This window comes from Bactrocera latifrons, unplaced genomic scaffold (genome assembly GCF_001853355.1).
Source record: "Bactrocera latifrons isolate USDA-ARS-PBARC rearing strain unplaced genomic scaffold, ASM185335v1 scaffold_147, whole genome shotgun sequence".
Taxonomy (NCBI): Eukaryota; Metazoa; Arthropoda; class Insecta; order Diptera; family Tephritidae; genus Bactrocera; species Bactrocera latifrons.
In genome coordinates, this window is record NW_017534930.1 from 151,965 (window position 1) to 172,502 (window position 20,538).

The 20,538-nt window shown below is 37.4% G+C and overlaps 2 protein-coding genes across 2 annotated transcripts in view; both read right to left on the reverse strand.

The window, feature by feature from the left end:
- Positions 1-4,967: 4,967 nt before the first annotated feature.
- On the reverse strand, positions 4,968-11,278 carry LOC108965722 (gustatory receptor for sugar taste 64c-like). The gene is made up of 9 exons (XM_018928309.1): positions 11,197-11,278; positions 10,874-11,064; positions 10,533-10,614; positions 10,314-10,474; positions 9,211-9,333; positions 8,875-9,029; positions 6,914-7,076; positions 6,659-6,748; positions 4,968-5,063 (listed from the first exon to the last, which is right to left on the reverse strand). The coding sequence occupies exons 1-9, from the start codon at positions 11,276-11,278 to the stop codon at positions 4,968-4,970; spliced, it is 1,143 nt and encodes a 380-aa protein (XP_018783854.1).
- Positions 11,279-16,678: 5,400 nt separating this feature from the next.
- LOC108965723 (gustatory receptor for sugar taste 64b) overlaps positions 16,679-20,538 on the reverse strand; it is a 6,390-nt gene continuing 2,530 nt past the window's right edge. Inside the window, exons 2-8 of the mRNA XM_018928310.1 lie at positions 19,117-19,341; positions 18,865-19,025; positions 18,629-18,751; positions 17,595-17,749; positions 17,347-17,512; positions 16,965-17,054; positions 16,679-16,801 (exon numbers count right to left, since the gene is read on the reverse strand). Of these exons, the coding sequence (XP_018783855.1) occupies positions 16,679-16,801; positions 16,965-17,054; positions 17,347-17,512; positions 17,595-17,749; positions 18,629-18,751; positions 18,865-19,025; positions 19,117-19,341 (1,043 nt within the window). The remainder of the gene's footprint in view (positions 16,802-16,964; positions 17,055-17,346; positions 17,513-17,594; positions 17,750-18,628; positions 18,752-18,864; positions 19,026-19,116; positions 19,342-20,538) is intronic.

Sequence of the window (20,538 nt, forward strand, 5' to 3'; positions counted from 1 at the left end):
TTTTCGTTGAATTTTCGAGCATTACTCCTGTCGACCAGCTTGTCAAGCTCTTCATAATCACGCATTTCAGCCTCTTTCGTTTTCTATCTTCAAATGTGTCTCACTTTCCTCTTCAACTCTCGGTATCCATCACATCCCGCACGTGTTGTAGTCGATCGTAACATTGCAAGGTAGGCAGTCTGTTTTCTTTCCGCTGCGACACGGCACTCCTCGTCGTACCAGCTGTTCTTTTGTACTTTCCGAAAACCAATGGTTTCGGTTGCGGCTATACGTAAGGAGTTTGAAATGCCGTCCCATAGTTCTCTTATACCGAGTTGTGGACGAGCGCTCTCAGAGAGCAGGAGTGCAAGCCGAGTAAAAAATCGTTCGGCTATTGTTGTGATCGCAACTTCTCGACGCCGAACTTTTCTTGTGTTTGTTGACGTGCGTTTTCTGCTGCAGAGAGGGGGGTGCGAAGATAGTGGTCCGAGTCGATATTAGGGCCTCGGAGCGCACGCACATCTAAAACACTGGAGACGTGTCTTAGTAGTAAATGCCACTAGAACCTACTTGCCTCAGTCCTTGTCCCGTCCACCGCATTTCTTGTACCGCGGTGATGTCAGCATTTATTTGCATGAGGACACCAACCAGCTGGGCAACGGCACCAACCCAATTAAGGGACCGGACATACCAGGTGCATGCCGTCAAATTATAATCTTTGTTTCGTTTGCTGTGGTCGTCATCAAAAGGGGGGTCTCTCAGCCGAGGCAGTCGGTATCCTTTCATTGGGGGTGTTTTTTACGTGGCGGGTCCCAAACCCAGTGCACAACCCTGATTAGGGAATATGCCGCCATCTCACTTTAGCTCGCCGTCGAACAGATGTTCTTAAGCTACCCAGAAGATACTTGATCTAAAACCGGAAGTCGCGAACTGCTTGAGCCATATGTAAAAGAATCGTTTCTGGCCACTCCCAAGTGAATGGCGATCAGAGAATTTTCTATACATGACTCCATCCATTATCAAGTTAGATATCACAAAAAAAATGTATAAGATTAAATAGTTGACAGTTAGAGTAATGTAGATTGTTGTCTAAAACTGGTGATATAATATATCTTCATTCATTCGAAATTCGAAATTGAAATTCATCTTAGTTAAATCTTTATAAATTTCGATTTCAGCCTTTTAAACAGCCGATTAAGGAATCAGTGAAGCTAGTACACACACTATTTGAGAGCTAAGCTTTCACAGGACAATAATACCGACGCATACTTAGAACTCTTCGAAGATTGCTTGACTTTTCCTTTGATTGCATGGTAATACATCCCTATAAACTAATACGATTTGTAGGAAAAAGAAATTTAGTTACCCGTACATCCATATTCAATTTAGTCAATACTGTACAACAAAAGCTTTTATCTTCAATAACATTCTTTTATGTATATACGATAAAAAAAATAAATGTATATACGATATATTATATTAATGTGTACATATTGCTTAACTTATTTTATTGCTTAAGTTATTTTGCGCTAAGCTCAACTAATAATTATTCTGGCACTTTACTTGGCAAACACTTAAACAACAATGGCTTTTGCTCGCATTCATCATCATCCGCTTCTCCCAAACCCGCTGCGTGTCTTCGTTTGCTGGCATTACATATCAATAAATAAATTTAGCAARTGTCTGGTAGCTGTCAGCTAACTGTCAAGAAGGTGTTTTAAATGCTAATTGACATCAAGAAATAAACGACATTCTTTTAAAAATGGACTTATTCACACACAAATGAATATTATATGCCACACAACTTGATTTTGTTACAACTAATCKCATGTCGGAATGTAAACCGTTTTGAATGTATACGCACCCTCTAGGAATAAACGGAGACGATATGTCAAAATATATGCAGTCGTTATATGTACATATAGTATAACACATTCGCTTACAGAAATTCGCTTTAGAAAGCCATATTATAATTATGAAGAAACTAATACATGTACGTATGTATATCCGTAAAGTGGACGCACTGTATTTCTCCAATAAAAAACCTTGAAATTTGTTTACCCTCCATTTGCAGTGAAAATTGGAACGTTCCAAATTTGAATTTACGTAAATAATTTGTTCGCTTAGGCATAGACACAATTCCATGGCGATATACCAAAATTATGCTGGTAGACATGAAAACAAAAAGATGAATATGAAAAAAGAATGCCACATAAAAAACAAGGTACATTATTATCAGATTAAAGTGAAGCCTGACGCAACAAAGTCGGTCGCAGCAAGTGTGCATTGTTTCCGAAATGACATTTTTGTCGCCCATATTGCCACCAACGTAGCKGGGAGTTGTGGCCGACCATAAATGTCAACACACGACAGACGCGCACACAGAATTTATTGGAATAAATAGAAGATTCACAACAGCCTGCACATCGCGCGCAGTCGTCGGGCACAGCGAAGAGAACCAGCCGGTGCAAAGGAATTAAGGAAGCCACGAGCAGTGATAACGCGGCGAATATTGTTTGATAGCATCAATTGTCGGCGYACAACAATGGCACCCTTGCGACGACTTATTAGTGCCGCGTCGAGCTTTGATAAAGACAATTTAATGTGCCAAAATTTATGCATGCAGAAGGGGAGAAGAAAGCATGAAATTCCTGCATAATTTTGGTTTGAGGCGCAAATTGCTCTTTAAAATTTAAAAGCATCTCTCATTGCCATGCGTTTAAATCATAACAAATTTAGTTGCTCTTACATTACTATTTAGATAGCSGCGAGCGCTTGTTCCAAAGATTAAAGTTGAATTATTCTCAACAATTTACAAATTATTAAATGAGTCTTCCTTGTTATGAACTGTTTTAAAGAAAAAAAACGCAGAAACTTAAAGCCTAATGAAAAATGTTTATTATCATTCGAAAGAACATTCTTTGGCATATATTTTTKGAAGACGGTCTCTTTCAAATGTTGGCCTTGGCTAYKTCTCAGAYACTTCATCCGTTGAATCCAGTGACTCGTTCGAGCATTTCCGCTGGTGATGTTTTTCTCCAAGGCCTGAACCACAGAAAAAAGTTTAACGGTGTAATATCAAGCGATCTTGATCAATCGATCGATTTTTGATCTGTCAAAAAAGGCAATTGAAAAAAGTACCTCTAGGTGGATCGCCCGTTAGTTACATATCTCGCAAACTTCTTAGCCTAAATCAACCAAACTTGATTATCTATGGAACAATAACAACACCTAACTAATGCTGCCGGCACTTCGCACCAATTTTTTAGGCCAGAACGCAGTTAAGTTAAAGAAAAAATAGTGCCAACGTTGGCTTCCTAGTGCTTATTTTCACTTTTGTATAGTTTTCACTCAAATCGCTCCTTCGAGTGTCATTTGTTACGTCGTTGTTGTTTTTGTAGCGATTATCTAATCCCCGCTAGGGTGGCAAGATTCCGGTGGATTGTCACCGAAGTCATATAACTGCAGGCCCAGGAAATGTGCTGTTTTAACGAGTAGGGAAAGGGGTGTTCAATAAATGAGATTCTTTGGTCTTGCAAAGAGCTTTTTAGAATCATGTGACAACTCAGTACACAGTTCACATATGTATATTTGTTACGTCAACGACAATTATGGATAATTAGGAATTCAACCTAGAGTATCGAGAACAAAGTTGCGTCAGGACCACTCTAGATTTTCGTGCAACTCGATAGCTTCGTTCTATGAGTAGTGGTTTAACTGAACTGTTTCACTGGTTACTGTTCAATTATCTCGGCGTAATCACTGCATTACCTCTTGATGTTTCCACGACTTAAAGCATTGTGTTTCTTAACAGGAAGCATGCAGACCTCGCTATGTAAGCGTTCGACAGGAGACATTGGAAGAAATTCTGTAAACGTGCGGAGTGCAGTATTTTGTCACGTCTGAAGTTTTTGGGTCTGCGAAAACCTTGCCCTCAACGTTGCTTTGTCCTTGTGTTACCGGCCAGCGACATAAGGATTTTTATTTGGTAAGGAACACAGGCTGCCAAGKGCCTAAAATCTTAGGGTAATTRTCTGTCGGAATTTCAACGSCATYAGCTGTGATATTAAAATATTTCGTCCATTGGGACTATGGTCGCTACGGGTTTAGTGGAGAACGYCAGGCTCCATGCAAAGAGAAAGCGAGAAAGGTCGGTGAGACAGCTGTTTTCTTTCAAACACTTTCCATCATTGCCGTTCAATCATATTTATATAAGGTGATGGAAATTACATATGGTCGTAGCAAGATTTTCGAAATATACATAGGAGTTAAACAGTAGTTGGGAGTGGACTTCAACCTTCGAAACCCCTGTTTAATCCCTCATAACTTAAAGTTTTGTCTTCGAARTAGTACGAATTATTACCGACTGGTCAGATAGTGTATAGTACAYCCCTTCTGTCCTGGATGGAGTATAGATTGTTCGATGTCTTCTAGTAGAGTTGTATGATAGACTATGTCAAAAACTTTTGATAAAGTTAATGCTACTAGGACCGTCTTCTCACAAGGGGGTTTTTGACTTATGCGACAAATCTTCTAGGTATTTATGATGCTAAGAGCTGTAGTGGTGCTGTGTACATTCCATGTAGATCGTATGATCGACTCAGGTGGTGAGTGAAAGTCGGGAGTAACAAGGATTCAAGTGCCTACACTACTGGGGAAAAAAAAGATTTATTGGGCGTTAAGATTGCTCCAGGTTGATGGATTTCCCATTTTTCAATAGAGGATTGCTGTATAAAATCTTTACTTACCTCACCACAAGCCAATAAATGAATGTAACTATTTAAATAGTATTAAGTCATCATAAATATTTATTTTTTATTTGCGAATGAAAGATTAATAATTTTATATGAGTGCATATGTGCTTTTAGTTTGAAAAATAATTGATCTTTACACACATAATTTAGGTGGTTTACTTAAACATTGGAGCTTTCAAAGTGTGCTATTCCGTATTTAACAGTGTATGCCCGCTTGTCTGCCTTTCTAAACGCTTAAACATTGCGTGATGTGCAAAAGTCTGTAACCACATCCTTATCCTCCACCTGATCGATTAGCACCAATTCGTACACAACAATAGTGCCAGCCATCTGATGAGTACAAGGGAATATATGTATGTATATATACTCGATTTCAAACATCACTATATACATACATATATATTATTCATATGCTATATTTACCAATCCAATGAAACAGCACAAGAGGGAGCTTGAATAATCTAAATTGGGATTTAAGTGATTGCATTTGGCAAAGAAATATCTCAAAAATCATGAAATAAATATAATAAGGACTAAATAAGGGCACAATTATTTTCACAACTGCAGGTTTTCTTTAACTAAGTATGTAAGAATCTCATAACTAAGTAATACATAAATTTTTCTTGGTACTAATATGATCCTGACCTCCGGCTTTTTGTCTTGACACACAACGAAATGAAGAATTCAGGGACAAGTACAGAGACGCGTAGATCCTTGTGGCAATTACAACAGTGGCCATATAAAGTAGCGCAAATTTGGTGTGGGATTCGTGGTGGGAGAGAGACTCCGTCGCCGAGTACTGACATTCACCCCAGTGGATGAACCCCTAGCCACAATCCTTATCAAGGCGAAGTTCTTCAACATATCGCTGATTTGCGCCCACGCCCCAACAGAAAAAAAGGACGATGTGACTAAAGATGTCTTCTATTAGCGCTTGGAGCACAACTATGAAAGACCCCCCTGCCACGATGTCAAAATAATGTTTGGCGACTTTAAAAGAAAGGTGGGCAAAACAGGTAYATTTGGCACAACGGTCTGTAAATTCAGAATCAACGATAAAGCATTTCCAAATTGATTAGGGCGGATCGACAACGCCGCACAAGAAAAYTTATCAAGCCACTTGGCTGTCTACGTCCGTCTCGACCCGTTTCTGAAGCGGACGATTGCTGTTAATGAAAAGTGTATTAGCAAGGCAAGCAAAAAGGTATTGGTCGGATCGCGGTGGGCCATGAYTAGTGGTCAGGAAGGATTCGCTAGGCTTTTGGCAGGATTTACAGAAATAATTTACTATGAGCTACTCTGCTGCTTCCAAATTCTTAAATAGGATCCTTACTGCCAAAAATTAGGGCGTTTCAAGTAAGCTGCCGCCCAGAAGAGGCCAGCTTTGTTCACTAGGATGAAAATTTCCTGCCATCAAGACAACGCCAGGCCACAGACGCTCTAGGAGCTTGTTTGGAAGGCGAATTATTTTACCAATAAAAAATTTGGTTGTAGAAAAAGTTCTGAACAAGGACTGTTATGTTTCAATAGAGATAAGAGATTCATAAAAGATAAAGGTTTCTATGTGAGTGGCTACCTTAACTAACTCCCTTAAAAATGGCAGAGAGTTCACGGTATATTTAACATAATTCTGATCATTTTAACTATATTAAATAAAACACTCAATTTAAWGCATTAATAATGGATTTCTTTTTACTAGACTTATTATTTCACACACCCACCGAGAGCATTCAATTCATGGTTCTTTCTTTTCACTTTTCTAAATAACTAGACCGTAAATATGTACTCTTAAACCATCTCAATTTTCGTATGTCCCGCTCAAGCTATTTCACCGCATGGATAAGCATAGAAGTGCAAAATATAATTTATATGTTTGTATTGCTGTGAATGGTTCATTGATTGTTTTAAAATGATGACTCACTTACCGCAAATATGAGGCGACGCGTCAGATAGAAGAAACTCTTGCCACTAAAAGCAAACAAGTCGTGTATGATGATTTCATTTAAACGTTTGAGCTAAAAAATAAGAGCAATAGTTTTCCAAAGCTGCACAATGAATGTTGAAATAGATTCGTAATGTTTCGCAGAAATAAATACTCTAAGCAGAAATTTCTTGGCAAGAGAACGCATACATGGACAAGCGAGTTTGTACGAATACGAATAAACATAGATTTTACTCACTTCAAGGCACCAAAACTTCGTTGGAATCTCATACATAGTCGACATTATTTGCTTTGCCTCGTCATGCACCGCACCGGCTGACAGCATCATTGTTAAGATACGCACCAACACGAAAAGCAATGAGAACCAAAAATAAAACTCTTTCATAAAGTTGTCTCGGTTGCTGTATGGTAGTGGTAAGAAAGATAAAGCAGTAACAAAGTTTGTGTCAGACAGTTGCAGGAGATTTTTATACWTATTATGATATAAAAGCAAATCGATCAATCAGCTGTTCAAGAAAATATATTCAATAAAGGACGAAAAAAATATTGTCGAAAATATTTTAACATTTTATGGCGATTCTCATTGCAATCGCTTTTCTTACTCAACAAAAACTCTTTAGAACTAAATAAGATTTTATGATTTTGCTGCAATTAATAGACAGAGTAAAATAGTATTAACATAATGTATTATATTTTTATTACTTAAGACTACTTTATTATTTCAATACTGTTACCCTAAAAATACTTGGCCGCGATAGATTTAATTATGGCCATGAAAATTTCTCAATTTTTCAAACTAAAGTATTTTCATGAACAAATTCCGCCTAATGCTATATGGTATGGATATTGATCTGGGCTTATAAAGTTTGAGACGAAGTTTGTAACACCCAGAWGAAACCGTTGTAGAACGTACAAAACTTTTTCATGTCCTCATGGTTATCCATCTTATACTAATATGGGCAAAAAATAGTAAGACTTTTTAATTTAAATCTCGCGCGAAAACCAATAAGTCGAAATTTTTTTTTCTAAATTTTCTAAGGGAAAAGTGAAAACCATTTTGAAAGCTGATTTGAGTATAAGAAAAGTGAAAGCTCGATTGGTTCCAAAATCACAAAATCACATTTTCTGAAATAGCATTACGTTAATACTGGCGATGAATCTGTGATCTATGCATACGACCCGTAGCAAAAATGAGACGAAGCCAAAAAATCTTTGCACGTCAAAGCAGATCAAAAATTGAAAGTTTTCTTTAGTTATTRAGGTGTGGTACACTCCGAATTCCTTCAGACCAGCCGAACTGACAACAAGGGATACTATTTTAGTGTTATGCGTCATTTCCGCATAGCTATTCGTAAAAAGAGGCGGAGAGAATTATGAGCCAACAACTCTTGGTTTTTGCACCAGGATATTGAACCGTCGCATACTGTATTGATTCTTGGTAAATTTTTCACTAATAACATGCCGTAATCACCGTATTCGCTTGATTTAACTCCTTGTGACTTCTGGCTATTCAGCAAGCTCAAACGAACGCTCTGGGTAAACTGTTTTAAATCAACATTGAGCGTGAATCGCTTTGAAGGCTATTCCGGAAATTGACTTTAACAACTGTTTCGTGGATTGGAAAAAACATTGACAGAACTATAATGGCGCAAGGGAAGATTACTTTAAGTGGACGACATAGAATTTGAAAAATTAATTAAAAATGTTAAAATTATGAACAAAGTTCTAGTATTTTTTGCTTATAATATAATAATAACAATAATACTATTTTTAAAAACAAAATMATGCTTAAAGTCTTTGTACACTGATTAATGATGTCTCATAGATTTCCAGTGACTGACTATTACTTGAATWTTGGTCTTTCCACTACTGTTTCACACAATTTGAAGAGTGTTTGAGGTKTACAGCGAACTGAAAGCTTTGTAGGGCTTATACTGTTTGGAGTAATTGCCAATTAAAAAATTTTATTTCTACGTGTCAGACCAATATCTAGTACATTAACGAGCTCAGAAAAAAAATAAGTAAAAAAAACTAATTCATTATTATTTATCTCTAACAGATTTTGTCAACGTTATGAAGATACCAGCTTTTTAAAATTAAATAATCTACGTAATTCTTAACAATGATTTATTCTATTTGTAGCTTTCAAAGGCAAAGTAAATCAAACAGTTACTATATATGTTACGGAATAGAACTTACTTGAAGCTGTGAAATATTTGCACGCATATAAAGTAGAGATTATTGCAACAAGACACAAGTATCAAGGTTGACAGTCCATTGTCGAAAAGGCGCAATAAATCTAATAGGCTCATGAAATCGTTACGCACTTCGTGCCAGAAGTCATCAGGCATTTGCTGATGATTACAAAAATTATTTTATGTTTTATATTATTAAAAACAACGAATATGCGTAAAGCAGTCTAAAGCTGTACAGATATTTACAAGTTATTATAAAAGCATATATTGCAAATGTCAGACAGATACATATGGGTTCAAAACCAGAAAYTTAAGTTATGAAGATAACGATTTTATTTACCTTTTTTGCATGTCGCTTAATTCGCCAATGCATYTGTCGGAAACGTATTGCAAAACAGCGAAAGATCATGCTTAAAAATATATCGACATAGTTCCAAGCAAAAGTCGTCGATATGGTAATCCACTGAAAAGAAATATAGTTAAATTATATCAAACAACCTTCTTCTGTTCAGCAATTCTCTCCGCGATATGTCTGAGTTAAGCGCTCTCGCAAAATCATTTCATGTCAAACAACGACACAGATACTCTGTTCAATTTTTGCTAAGATTAAGTAATAATTATATTTCTACATTTCTTTSAGACTTCTTTATTAATTCGGGTAAAACGTACCTATCATACTCTCAATAAACCATTTGATTCCACCTATTTCAACTAAGCAGGCTGCTACTACAAGAGATTCGCAAATATTTACGGCTTTTWAACTTAAAGCCAAAACTTGTCCGGTATAATTAGAATCTGAGCAGGATATATTAACTTCATGCGATGTTTTTAACATCCAAAATGAAACGTCGGAGATCCTATAAACGATCTAAGCCGATTCTGTGTATACGCGAATAAGTCCCTAAATTTTTGAGATATCGATATGAAATTTTAAACATGTGCTTTCTTCATTAAGCAGCTTTGCATTTGTCGGAACCGCCTATATCGGAYAACTATAGCACACAGCTGCCATATAAATTGACCGATCAAACTCAAGTCCTTGTTTTAAAAACTTTCTTATTCGACGAATTATCATCACGAAATTTAGCACAGACTATTATTCAAGGCTTTATTACAAGAAAGAAGAAATTGTTCAAATCGGACAACTATAGAATAYAGTTGCCATACAAACTAGCCGAAACAATTCAAGCSCTTGTTTGGAAAACTTTTTWATTASACGAGTTATCTTCACGAAATTTGGCATGAATTATGGTCCAAGGCATCGCTGCAATATCCGACTATATKATTYAGATCRGASCACTAAAGCATACAGCTGCAATACAAACTGACCGATCAAAGTTAAGATAAGCATCTATTTATGCCCTCTTTATCTGTGCAGTTGAAGTGCACTTTTTGTTGTTTTTCTTAACAAGCATATCGTTTACATGAGTGGAAATCAATTACCTGCACCAATGGAATCAGCCAAGCGTGGTAGTTGAATATCGAAAAAATCTGCAAACGTTCGCGCGTGTAATAATTTTTCCAAAAATCCACCGTTAAATTGCACTTCTTAATTTGAAAATCATTATTGAAAATTGCAGTTCCAATATACACAGAGTGCTCCACTACGAAAAGCGAAATTCTTGCAATTGCAACAAAATGGATATTGGCAACATTGCTTACTTGCCGCACCGAAAAGTAAAATAGCACCAAACCAACGAACATTATWGGTGAAGTTTCGGGATTCTCCATTAGCATAGGATTTCTGTAGAAACACAGAAAGTTCGCAGCGATACATGTGCTTTATCAGGTCGGGCCATTTTCGTGCAAGCTGCAAAAAACTGCTGACGCTCACTGCCGATATGATGCTGAAACTGAAAGGACCTGCCAGAAATAAGGTGAAAGTACATACATATCAACATAAATGTCCACGAGCGAATAAGTACTCATGTAGAMACAAGCACAGCAGCACAGCAGACTCGGGGCGTGCTGCTGCTACAAATTTTCATTAATATTTTACCCACTGTGTACAGCTTCAGGCCGAACTCCATCACCACTTTTGTCGAGAGCACCACATCGATGAGTGAAAAAGCGATCATGATGAGGGAAAGGCATGATATGAGTGTCCACCAGCTGAAGTACACACGTTCCGCATACGATTTGCGGCACGCACCGCTCACTGGCAACGTGGCCAACACTTGTGCGATCATCATAACTATGTAAACATACAGGAGAATCGAAATGTAGCAAGTCTTTAAAAAAAAAATTCAAATATTGATAATATGCAATMTGTGGATGCAACATGGTGCACGCTGCACACGTCAGCTGCGAAGCTGCATGTACTTACATGGTCTCAAGGCATTATGCATGGTGTTGGTGTTCTGCGCTGGTAGCTCGCTGCTCGCCGCCACTCGATTGCCCTTTRCCATTTTCGCTGCTGCAAATATTCTTTCGACGCCCGCAGCTGCAAAGCACCGCTTGCAATAACTCAAAATATGCGAATGCAATGCCATAGCTCAACCGCTAGAATTTWTGCATATTCCACTTCACCGCTGCACTTTTATTTTTGTTTCTTTGCCACGTTAGCAGCAACATTTGTCGACATTAGCGTGCRAAGCGTATTCATGTTGGAAAATTGCAAACTAACGATTCTCCCTGATATCAATCAGCATAGCTGCCCAGCAAGTTAAATAGCAGTAACGAGAAAATAAAAGTTCAATGCCGAATATGGCAAATACCAATGAGGGAAGGACCTTTCAGATTTCTTCGGCGATAGCATTTTTGCCTTTGCTCTGATTGAATATATGAATGAATGGTGTGCAAACAGTTGAGTTGCACAAAGTCTCGCAAAATKTGTGTTATAATAAGAGAAAAAGCTTTTAATTGGATTTCAAAAATTCAATTGCATGAAAAATTTCATCAAAAGTATAAAAAGCACAATTTTTTAACACTTAAACGAGTAGTCGTATACAATCGCGCACAATAAAGCAGTGTTTTATATGCAAATTAATAAACTTCTGAGCCAAGCATTCTGCCTTATGTATATTCCAATTACCATATGCTCTAATTCTAAAATTCCTAAACAACAAGTACGGAAGGGCTAAGTTCGGGTGTCACCGAACATTTTATACTCTCGCATGATAAAGTGATAATCGAGATTTCAGGCGTAGTTGTGTACCGATTTCACCCGTATTTGGTACATATCATCTGGGTGTTARGAAAATATTATATACCGAATTTCATTGAAATCGGTRKAGTACTTCCTGAGATATGGTTTTTGGTCCATAAGTGGGCGACGCCAGGCCCATTTTCAATTTAAAAAAATAGCCTGGATGCAGCTTCCTTCTGACATTTCTTCCGTAAAGCTTAGTGGTTCTGACGTTTTTTGTTAGTCGGTTAACGCACTTTTAGTGATTTTCAACATAACCTTTGTATGGGAGGTGGGCGTGGTTATTATCCCATTTCTTCCATTTTTGAACTGTATATGGAAATGCCTGAAAGAAACGACTCTATACAGTTTGGTTGACATACCTATACTAGTTTTCGAGATATGTACAAAAAACTTAGTAGGGGGCGGGGCCACGCCCACTTTTCCAAAAAAAATACGTCCAAATATGCCCCTCCCTAATGCAATCCTTTGTGCCAAATTTCATTTTAATATCTTTATTTATGGCTTAGTTAAGACACTTTATAAGTTTTCGGTTTCCGCCATTTTGTGGGTGTGGCAGGGGGCGGAATTTGCCCATCTTCGAAATTAACCTTCTTATGGAGCCAGGAAATACGTATACCAAGTTTCATCATGATATCTCAATTTTTACTCAAGTTACAGCTTGAACGGCGGACGGACAGACGGACCGACAGACATCCGGATTTCAACTCTACTCGTCACCCTGATCACTTTGGTATATATAACCCTATATCTGACTCTTTTAGTTTTAGGACTTACAAACAACCGTTATGTGAACWAAACTATAATACTCTCYTTAGCAACTTTGTTGCGAGAGTATAAAAATTATCTGATAGGCACCCCCTTATTTTTTATATGGAAACTACTAAAAGTGCTACCTTAAGAACAACATCAGAAACGCCGCATTTTGTTACAAATGATTGGTAGTCTAGTATGTGGATATGTTCATATTTGAAAAGAAGACGAGCTTTCATTAATTAAATKTAAATTATTRATTGTCTGCATTAATKTTGTCGCCTTCAAAATAGTCMMTATTCGATATTATGCACTTATGACAACGTGTCTTCCAATCGTCGAACCATCTTTTAGACTTTTTGAGACAGCCTTTCCTTTATCTAGTAAAACCAAGAAATAATAAATTTTCAAATAGGAAAAAGTCACACAAAGAATAGCAAGGAACAGCAAAGCAGCAGACGCCGAAGGATTACCGAACGAGCTATTCATATGCGGTGGCGCATCCCAATCCACAAAAAGGGGAACCCCACAATCTGCGCCAATTACCATGTGATAATAGTGTGTGAATTGACCAAAACCCACCGTCAAAAAGCTGATTAGACCTTATCAGTGTGGTTTCAGGTCTGCAGAATCTACTACCTACCAAATATTTACCATGCGCCAAATCTTAAAAAACGCCCGTGAAAAGAGACCGACACACACCACCTCTTCGTCGATTTCAAAGCTGCTTTCGACAGCACGAAGAGGAACTGCCTATATGCCGCTACGTCGAAATTTGGTATCCCCGCGAAGCTAATACGGCTGTGTAAGCTAACGTTGAACAACACCAAAACCTCCGTCAGGATCGGGAAGAACCTCTCCGAGCCGTTCGATATCAAATGAGGTTTCAGTTAAGAACACTTCCTATTGTGTGACTTCTTCAATCTATTACTAGAGAAAATAATTCAAACTGCAGTGATGAATTGAGAAGAAGAATCTTCTGTAAGAGTGTACAGCTGCTGGCGAACGCCGAGTATGTTGATGTCATTGTCCTCAACAACCGCGTTGTTAGGGATTCATTCTGCAGACTGAGTAAGAAAGCGAGGCAAATAGGTGTGGTAATAAATAATATAATTGCTTCGCAATAACCGCAATAGCATCCGATTTATAAGGTGACTATGAAACTCAAATTGTAGACACAAGACCACAATAATGTCGGCCACACTTAAATTCTTAGTACCTAGAATTAAAATGCCTTGAATGTATTTCAAATTTCAACTGCAAAAATTGCAAAACCAATAATGTCTCAGTTCGAATGTCAGCAATTAACCATGAATGTGGTAAACAACAAAAGCCTAAACAAAATTGCTACCAAATATTCGGCTTTCAGCCTAGTCGACAGTCATTCATTCATAAAACATTTTTGTTATTGCAAGAAGCCAATTTCTGCCGCAGACACGGAGCATAGCTCGAAGTCATACAATGCTCATGCCAGAATGTAACAACCAAATTTGTGCAACACGTCGAATGCGCAACACGAAGCCATACATATGGAGACCSATTGCATGTCTGCCCAACTTTTCAAAGTACGTGTTCAAAGTTATGCAGCTATGAATGAGGTGGACAAGATCAAGTGGGGTTGTTTTAATTGATTTTTATACTTAAATTTTAATTAAAGTAGCAATCGTCATGACAACAAATAATATATACATTCTCGCATTCTGAGCAGAAAATAACTTCAAAGTTATAATAGGGGCCATACAAAATACTGCAGCAGGTGGMGAATCCATATTGTTTGCACAAACAGAAATTTTTTGAAGTCAAGTAGAAATATCGGTCCACTTTAAATCCTTAGCTTCAAACTTAACTTAAAATTAGATGAAGTAAAAATGGATAGAGTTCCGCATTAACATTGCACTTTATATTACTTGGTACTTACGTACCTTGAATGTTTCAAATTTGATCATTTTCAAATACATTTTCTTACAATAGGTTAACCGAAAAGTCCCCGGTCTACGATGGTAAAACACATTTTCTATTTTATATTTCCATTTAATATCTATTTTTTCCACACAAATTTTCTTTGTCCTTTACTTCAAAACGAACTACGAACGAACATTCTTTTGAGGTTTGAGAAATGGATATAGTCGCTGGGGATCTGGAGAATATGATGGGTGCAGCAGCAGTTCGAAGTACAATTCATCGTTGTTTGCCATCATTTTCTCTGACTTGTGACACGGTGCACTGTCTTGAAGAAACAGCACTCTCTTTTTCTTCAAATATAAGTATGTTTATATATCAATACCACCAATTCATCAAAACCAATTTTCGCAAAACACTCATTATAGTGTTATTGGCAGTGAAATTGAAAATAACCGAAACACTTTCCGCCCATTGCACTATCTCTTTAAGGTTCCGACGAAAAGGAGAGGTTTAGTAGGCGAGAATGTTACTATATCCATCTATACCGACGGGTCTAAGCTGGACTGTGGTGTAAAGACAGGGGTTTACTCCGATATCTCTCTTGTTTGTTCTTGATATCTATCTCTCTTTCTCTCTCTCTCTATTCGTCTACCGCACTCAGGTACCATCTTCCAAGCGGAAGATGAAGGAATAACTACGGAAGGATACAGAAAGCTAACTAATATGGTACATAGATAGCCCAGTGGCTTTGGCTTCGGCAGTTTCTATGACTTGTTTTCTGCACGATCATATATAAGTATGATATGATCTTAAGGCATCAACGCATCAAGGCTTTTAACGTTAACGTCAGTTTTAMATTTGTGTAGTTAAGTTTTGCCACCCTTGCTCCATTCTTAAGAACGCTTGCTTGATCCTACCTCCAAATCCATCTAAATATAGTATATCACATTTTTATAATCTTGCAACCTGTTACCACAGAGTACAACAGTTTTGCTCACTTAACGGTTTAACATATCACTTTATACTAAGCGCAATAGATATGGGTTATATAACAGGTGGCGAAAAAATAACCTTCCGATGTTTTTTGGAAYATAAAATCTTTTTTAAAAAATGAAAACATGTGGTTTTTTTATTTTTTCTTTTAAATTTTTTTACATCAAGTCGAAAATATGATATCATTGATTGATCCATTAAATTGCCACCGCCACTTGTCATTTGAGCCCTTTTTATGGCATTTTTCATCACTTTGGCCATYACTTTGCAAGACAACAAAACAGCATAACTAAGCGCTAAATTATGATACAGAACTGTAATTTAGCACAAGAGATCACCATAGCCAGGGGCACTTGTGGACACCTGTATGCTAAAAATTTTGAGGCGTGGCCCCACGCTCTGTTTGGTTAAATGTACATAACTCTTAAACTACGTAAGCTACAWTTTCCAAACAATATTATCTTTGTGCATCAAAAATAGAGTGAATTTGGTGAATACTTCCCCAAAAGAGGAGAATTTTGAACTTCCAAGTGACTTTATGGTGGATATATCAGCCAATATTTGAGTTCTCGCAATGACAATGAGAGATTGTGTTTTACTCATAACAATGCACCTTTGTGMMTAAAATACATAAATTGGTRCGAAAACTTGACCTAGACCCTATATGACTAGCATCAAGGTTTTCGAACTTTCGGATGACTTTACTCAATATGATTGGGTTTTTCGTAGTATGTGGCATGTTTAGTATGTGGTATTGGCAAAAACAGATAACATCGAGTCGATACTATTCCAACTTCTATAATACATAAATATATATTTTTAGTTTGGAATTCGGTATCAGRGCTTTATATAATAATAGTCATTATGCAGACTTCTTTTGACGTTAAGAAGTATTCTACAATAGACATTTTTATAAAAACTTCAATTAAATTTCTTTATTTGTTCCACTTTATTTCTCGCTTTTTTTTACAGACGCTCTCGTTATATTATATATAATCAATACGCAGTTCATTTAATTTCGCTCATTTTCAGCTTCGTACTCAATCGGTCTGCAATARCTCGTAACTTGCTGAATGGACCCTTTGTTGATGACATCAGTAACCATCACCTCATAGGTAAAGATTGTGCCGGCCATCTGTAGCCAAGAAAATATGGAAAATGTAAAAGAAAGTATATTATAACACAGTTTTATCATATTTGTCGTATATTTCAGTCGGTRAAAGTACAAAGGTTGCGCATACAAAACAAAGATAAAGACAAGAATTATAATATTAGGTATATATAGTATATTGACTTACCGCCAAAATTAGTTGTCGCGTAATGAAGAAGAAACCGCAGCCAGACCAAGCTGTTAAGTCGAAAGCCAACTGCTCGCTGAAYCGTTGGGCCTGAAAAAGATTAGCCATTGGTGAATAAATGCCAAACCAACAGAGGGCCAAACTAATGCACACAAACAATAATTTACACAAACAAACATAATTTATATACAAATATACATATGTACAGTATATGGATGKGAAAAACACTATCCAAGTAGAATTATTGAGTGACTTTACCAATAACAAAATAGCGCAAATGGCATGGAAGCATGGTGTAAAGAAAGTAAAAAGTAACATTGGCAAAAACATTGACATTCATTATGATTTTAAACGACGCGTGGTGTTAACCGCGTATTCTCACCTCCACACACCACGACGTGCTTGGTACGCTGCGCAGAGTACACAATATCCGCTTGCTGTAGTCATTAACAGAGGAGGCCATGAAAAGTGTAAGGATGGTGCGAAAGATGGCGAAAAACAAGGAATACCAGAAAGCGGTAACAGCAACCAGGTCAACGCCGATATTTCTGTGAAAGAAAAATTAGAAAAATTAAGAAAAAAAAAGTAATGACTTAATTTTTTTATAGATAATGATGGAAAGGTACGCACTGGAAACTATTGAACAGCTGAAAGCAGATAAAGTACATATTATTACTGCATGCCAATAGTATCAGTGGAGCTATTTTATCGTTAAGTAAACGCATGAGATGTATCAACTCAAGGAAATGTTCACGTACTTCGGTCCAGAAAAGCATTGGTAAGACCTACAATGCATAAATTAAAAAATACTATTAATTATTATAAATAAAGGCATTGAGAAATGAAGTGTTATTAATTATTATTACTAAAGGAGAATGTTAATTTTGATGAATAAGCAAAAACAAAAACCAGTAAAATCGCAAATTTCGGCTGTACCGAAGCTATAATACATGTCACAGGTGCATCTTTATCCTCATCAATCGACTTTATTTGTTCGAGCAATGTGAATGTTATATGCTATAGTCTTCAGATCTGAACAATTTGTTCGAACAATGTAGCAATGCCTTAGATAAGAATCTATCCCACGATGTTTTATCAAATAAACAAGTTTTCCGTACAAGGTCTTCAGACTTCAGTAGGAGGAAGCATCGACGGCCGGAATGCGGGACTTTAATCCGCTAAACCTAACCTACTCCCATCTCATATCTCTCCCACTGGACAATTTCTTACTACATGGGAAAGAAGAGGACTTAAGTCTCCTTTATTGTACGGTCGGACTGACGCCTTAACTGTTGTAAATTCTCAATATTATCATAATTTTACAGAGGACTCGTACAGAAGTGCAACCAAATTTTCCACCGTGAGATTACCTCCAAGTATGGTTTACAGTTTTTCAATAATAATTGAAAATTAACGGCAATAAAATACACGGTTAATATGGACTAAAATTATGACTAAGTATAAAGCACCCATGGCGATGCTTTTGATTTTCTCCTCTCATTTTGCTGCGCTAGACGTCTCTGATAAGTTGTAGATTCCCGATTTATGAGCGGAACTTTTCTCAGTTTGTCTAATAAGTACCAACAAGTATGGTTTTTTAAGGAACCAAGCMATTATTATTATCCAAGCTAAGTAAATCATATTCGTTTTCGCTAAGTATTTACCTTGTTATGCACAGATTCGATCCGTAGATACAGTTGATGAAAACGTGACGCCAAGCCCACGCTTACACAAATRATGAAGGCATCAGTAAATGACCTGGGGTAAGCCAAGGTTAAATTAATCCACTATGAATGATAACAGTTCGATTATACCATTAGAAACTTGGTAAATATTATAAACACTTTAGATAAATTAGACAACAGATTATAATTTTAGTTAAAACTGCAATTGAACTCACTTCCACCACAGGCAAATACCAAAAGTTAAATGGTAAAACTTTGCTTAAGTGTGGCCTTTCCCGTCTGTAGAGGCTTTCCCAGAAGGTGATGTTGTATTTGCATTGTGTGCGTTCTAAATTGCTTTTATGAAATGAATTAAATACAAGAAAACTGTGCTCCACTGAAATAAATGCCAAAACACACATAAAATTCACCACTGAATAAAATTTATTTTTTTAACGGAATTTTTTTCTCGCCATCACTGTACCTACCCATGGCACTGAACATAACCAGACAGGTTAATGCGTAAATGCGTGCCTTCATATTATATGTCGCATATATTCGATAGGGCGGTCGCAGGAATATCTCCTCGGTGCGGCGCCAGGCTCGCATGATAAATGGCCACTTTATGGCCAAACGCCAAAAGTACACATGCTCCAGCATGCACACGACAAACAAAGATATTGTACCTGTCGTCATAAAAGATAACCGTATTACAACAGAATTATGAGAAGTACATATGTATGTAACAGGTTGGTCCAATAAATATTTAGCCCGCAAAAGGAAAACGGGATTTTGAAAAATTGCCAATTAATTTCTCATTTTTGCCGATTACAAGCGACCCTGCGATTTTCCCCCTCCTTCAACTCATGTGAAAAATAAATTTTCTTGCTTTCTGAAATACGCGATAAAATTTTCACCCGACCCAATTTTTTTACCGAAAAGTAACCTCTTCACGTTTGGAAACAAGGAGGCAAATTTTGATAAAAATACTTTATAGCCTTGTTCGACCAATTTGACATTAGTCAGAGCCATTGTCATATACCTAGTTCTCACAATCAATTAGGCTGATTGTGGCATAGTAGAGCCCTAAGACTTGACAAGCTGACCGATAGTGGTATTGCTCGAAAATTCTACGAAAAAATGCGGTGACTTACAGAAGATTTCAACACCGGAGCGTAGTCCTGCAGAACACCCAGAGATGATCTCTTGACCGATTCACAGAGCATACCGAACTTATGGAGGGAAAACTTCTCCAGCCTGCTGAATGGCAGTAAAACCATAAAACCAGGAGATGGTGAACCCGATTCCCCAATCGATGACGATGGAATAGATGTTCCATTACCCCATTATGATGAAGTTCGAATAGCAATCACCCGCCTTAAGAACAACAAAGCTCGGGGGCCGATAGATTGCTGGCCGAGCTATTCAAASRCGGCGGCGAAGAACYGATAAGGAGCMTGTATTTATAAAATATGGTCGGATGAAAGCATGCCSGACGATTGGAATTTAAGTGTGCTTTGTCCAATGCACAAAAAGGGAGGTAACTACTGTGGGATAAGCCCCTCCAACATCGCATATAAGGTTCTATCGAGCGTAGTGTGTGAAGTGACTCAAGCTCACCGTCAACAACCTGATTAGACCTTATCAGTGGGGCACAGATCTGCAGAATCTACTATCTACCAAATTTGAGTCAAGCGCCAAACCTTTGAAAAGAAACGTGAAGGAAGACCGACACTGTCCACAAAACTAATACTGCTATGTAAACTGACGTTGAGCAATACCAAMAGCTCCATCAAGATTGGGAAGGACCTGAAGAAAATAATACGACAGTACAGTTTCAGACTGGATAAGGAAGCAAGGCAAATCCATCTGGTAGTGAACTCGCGACTTCACTCGAACGTCACTATTGA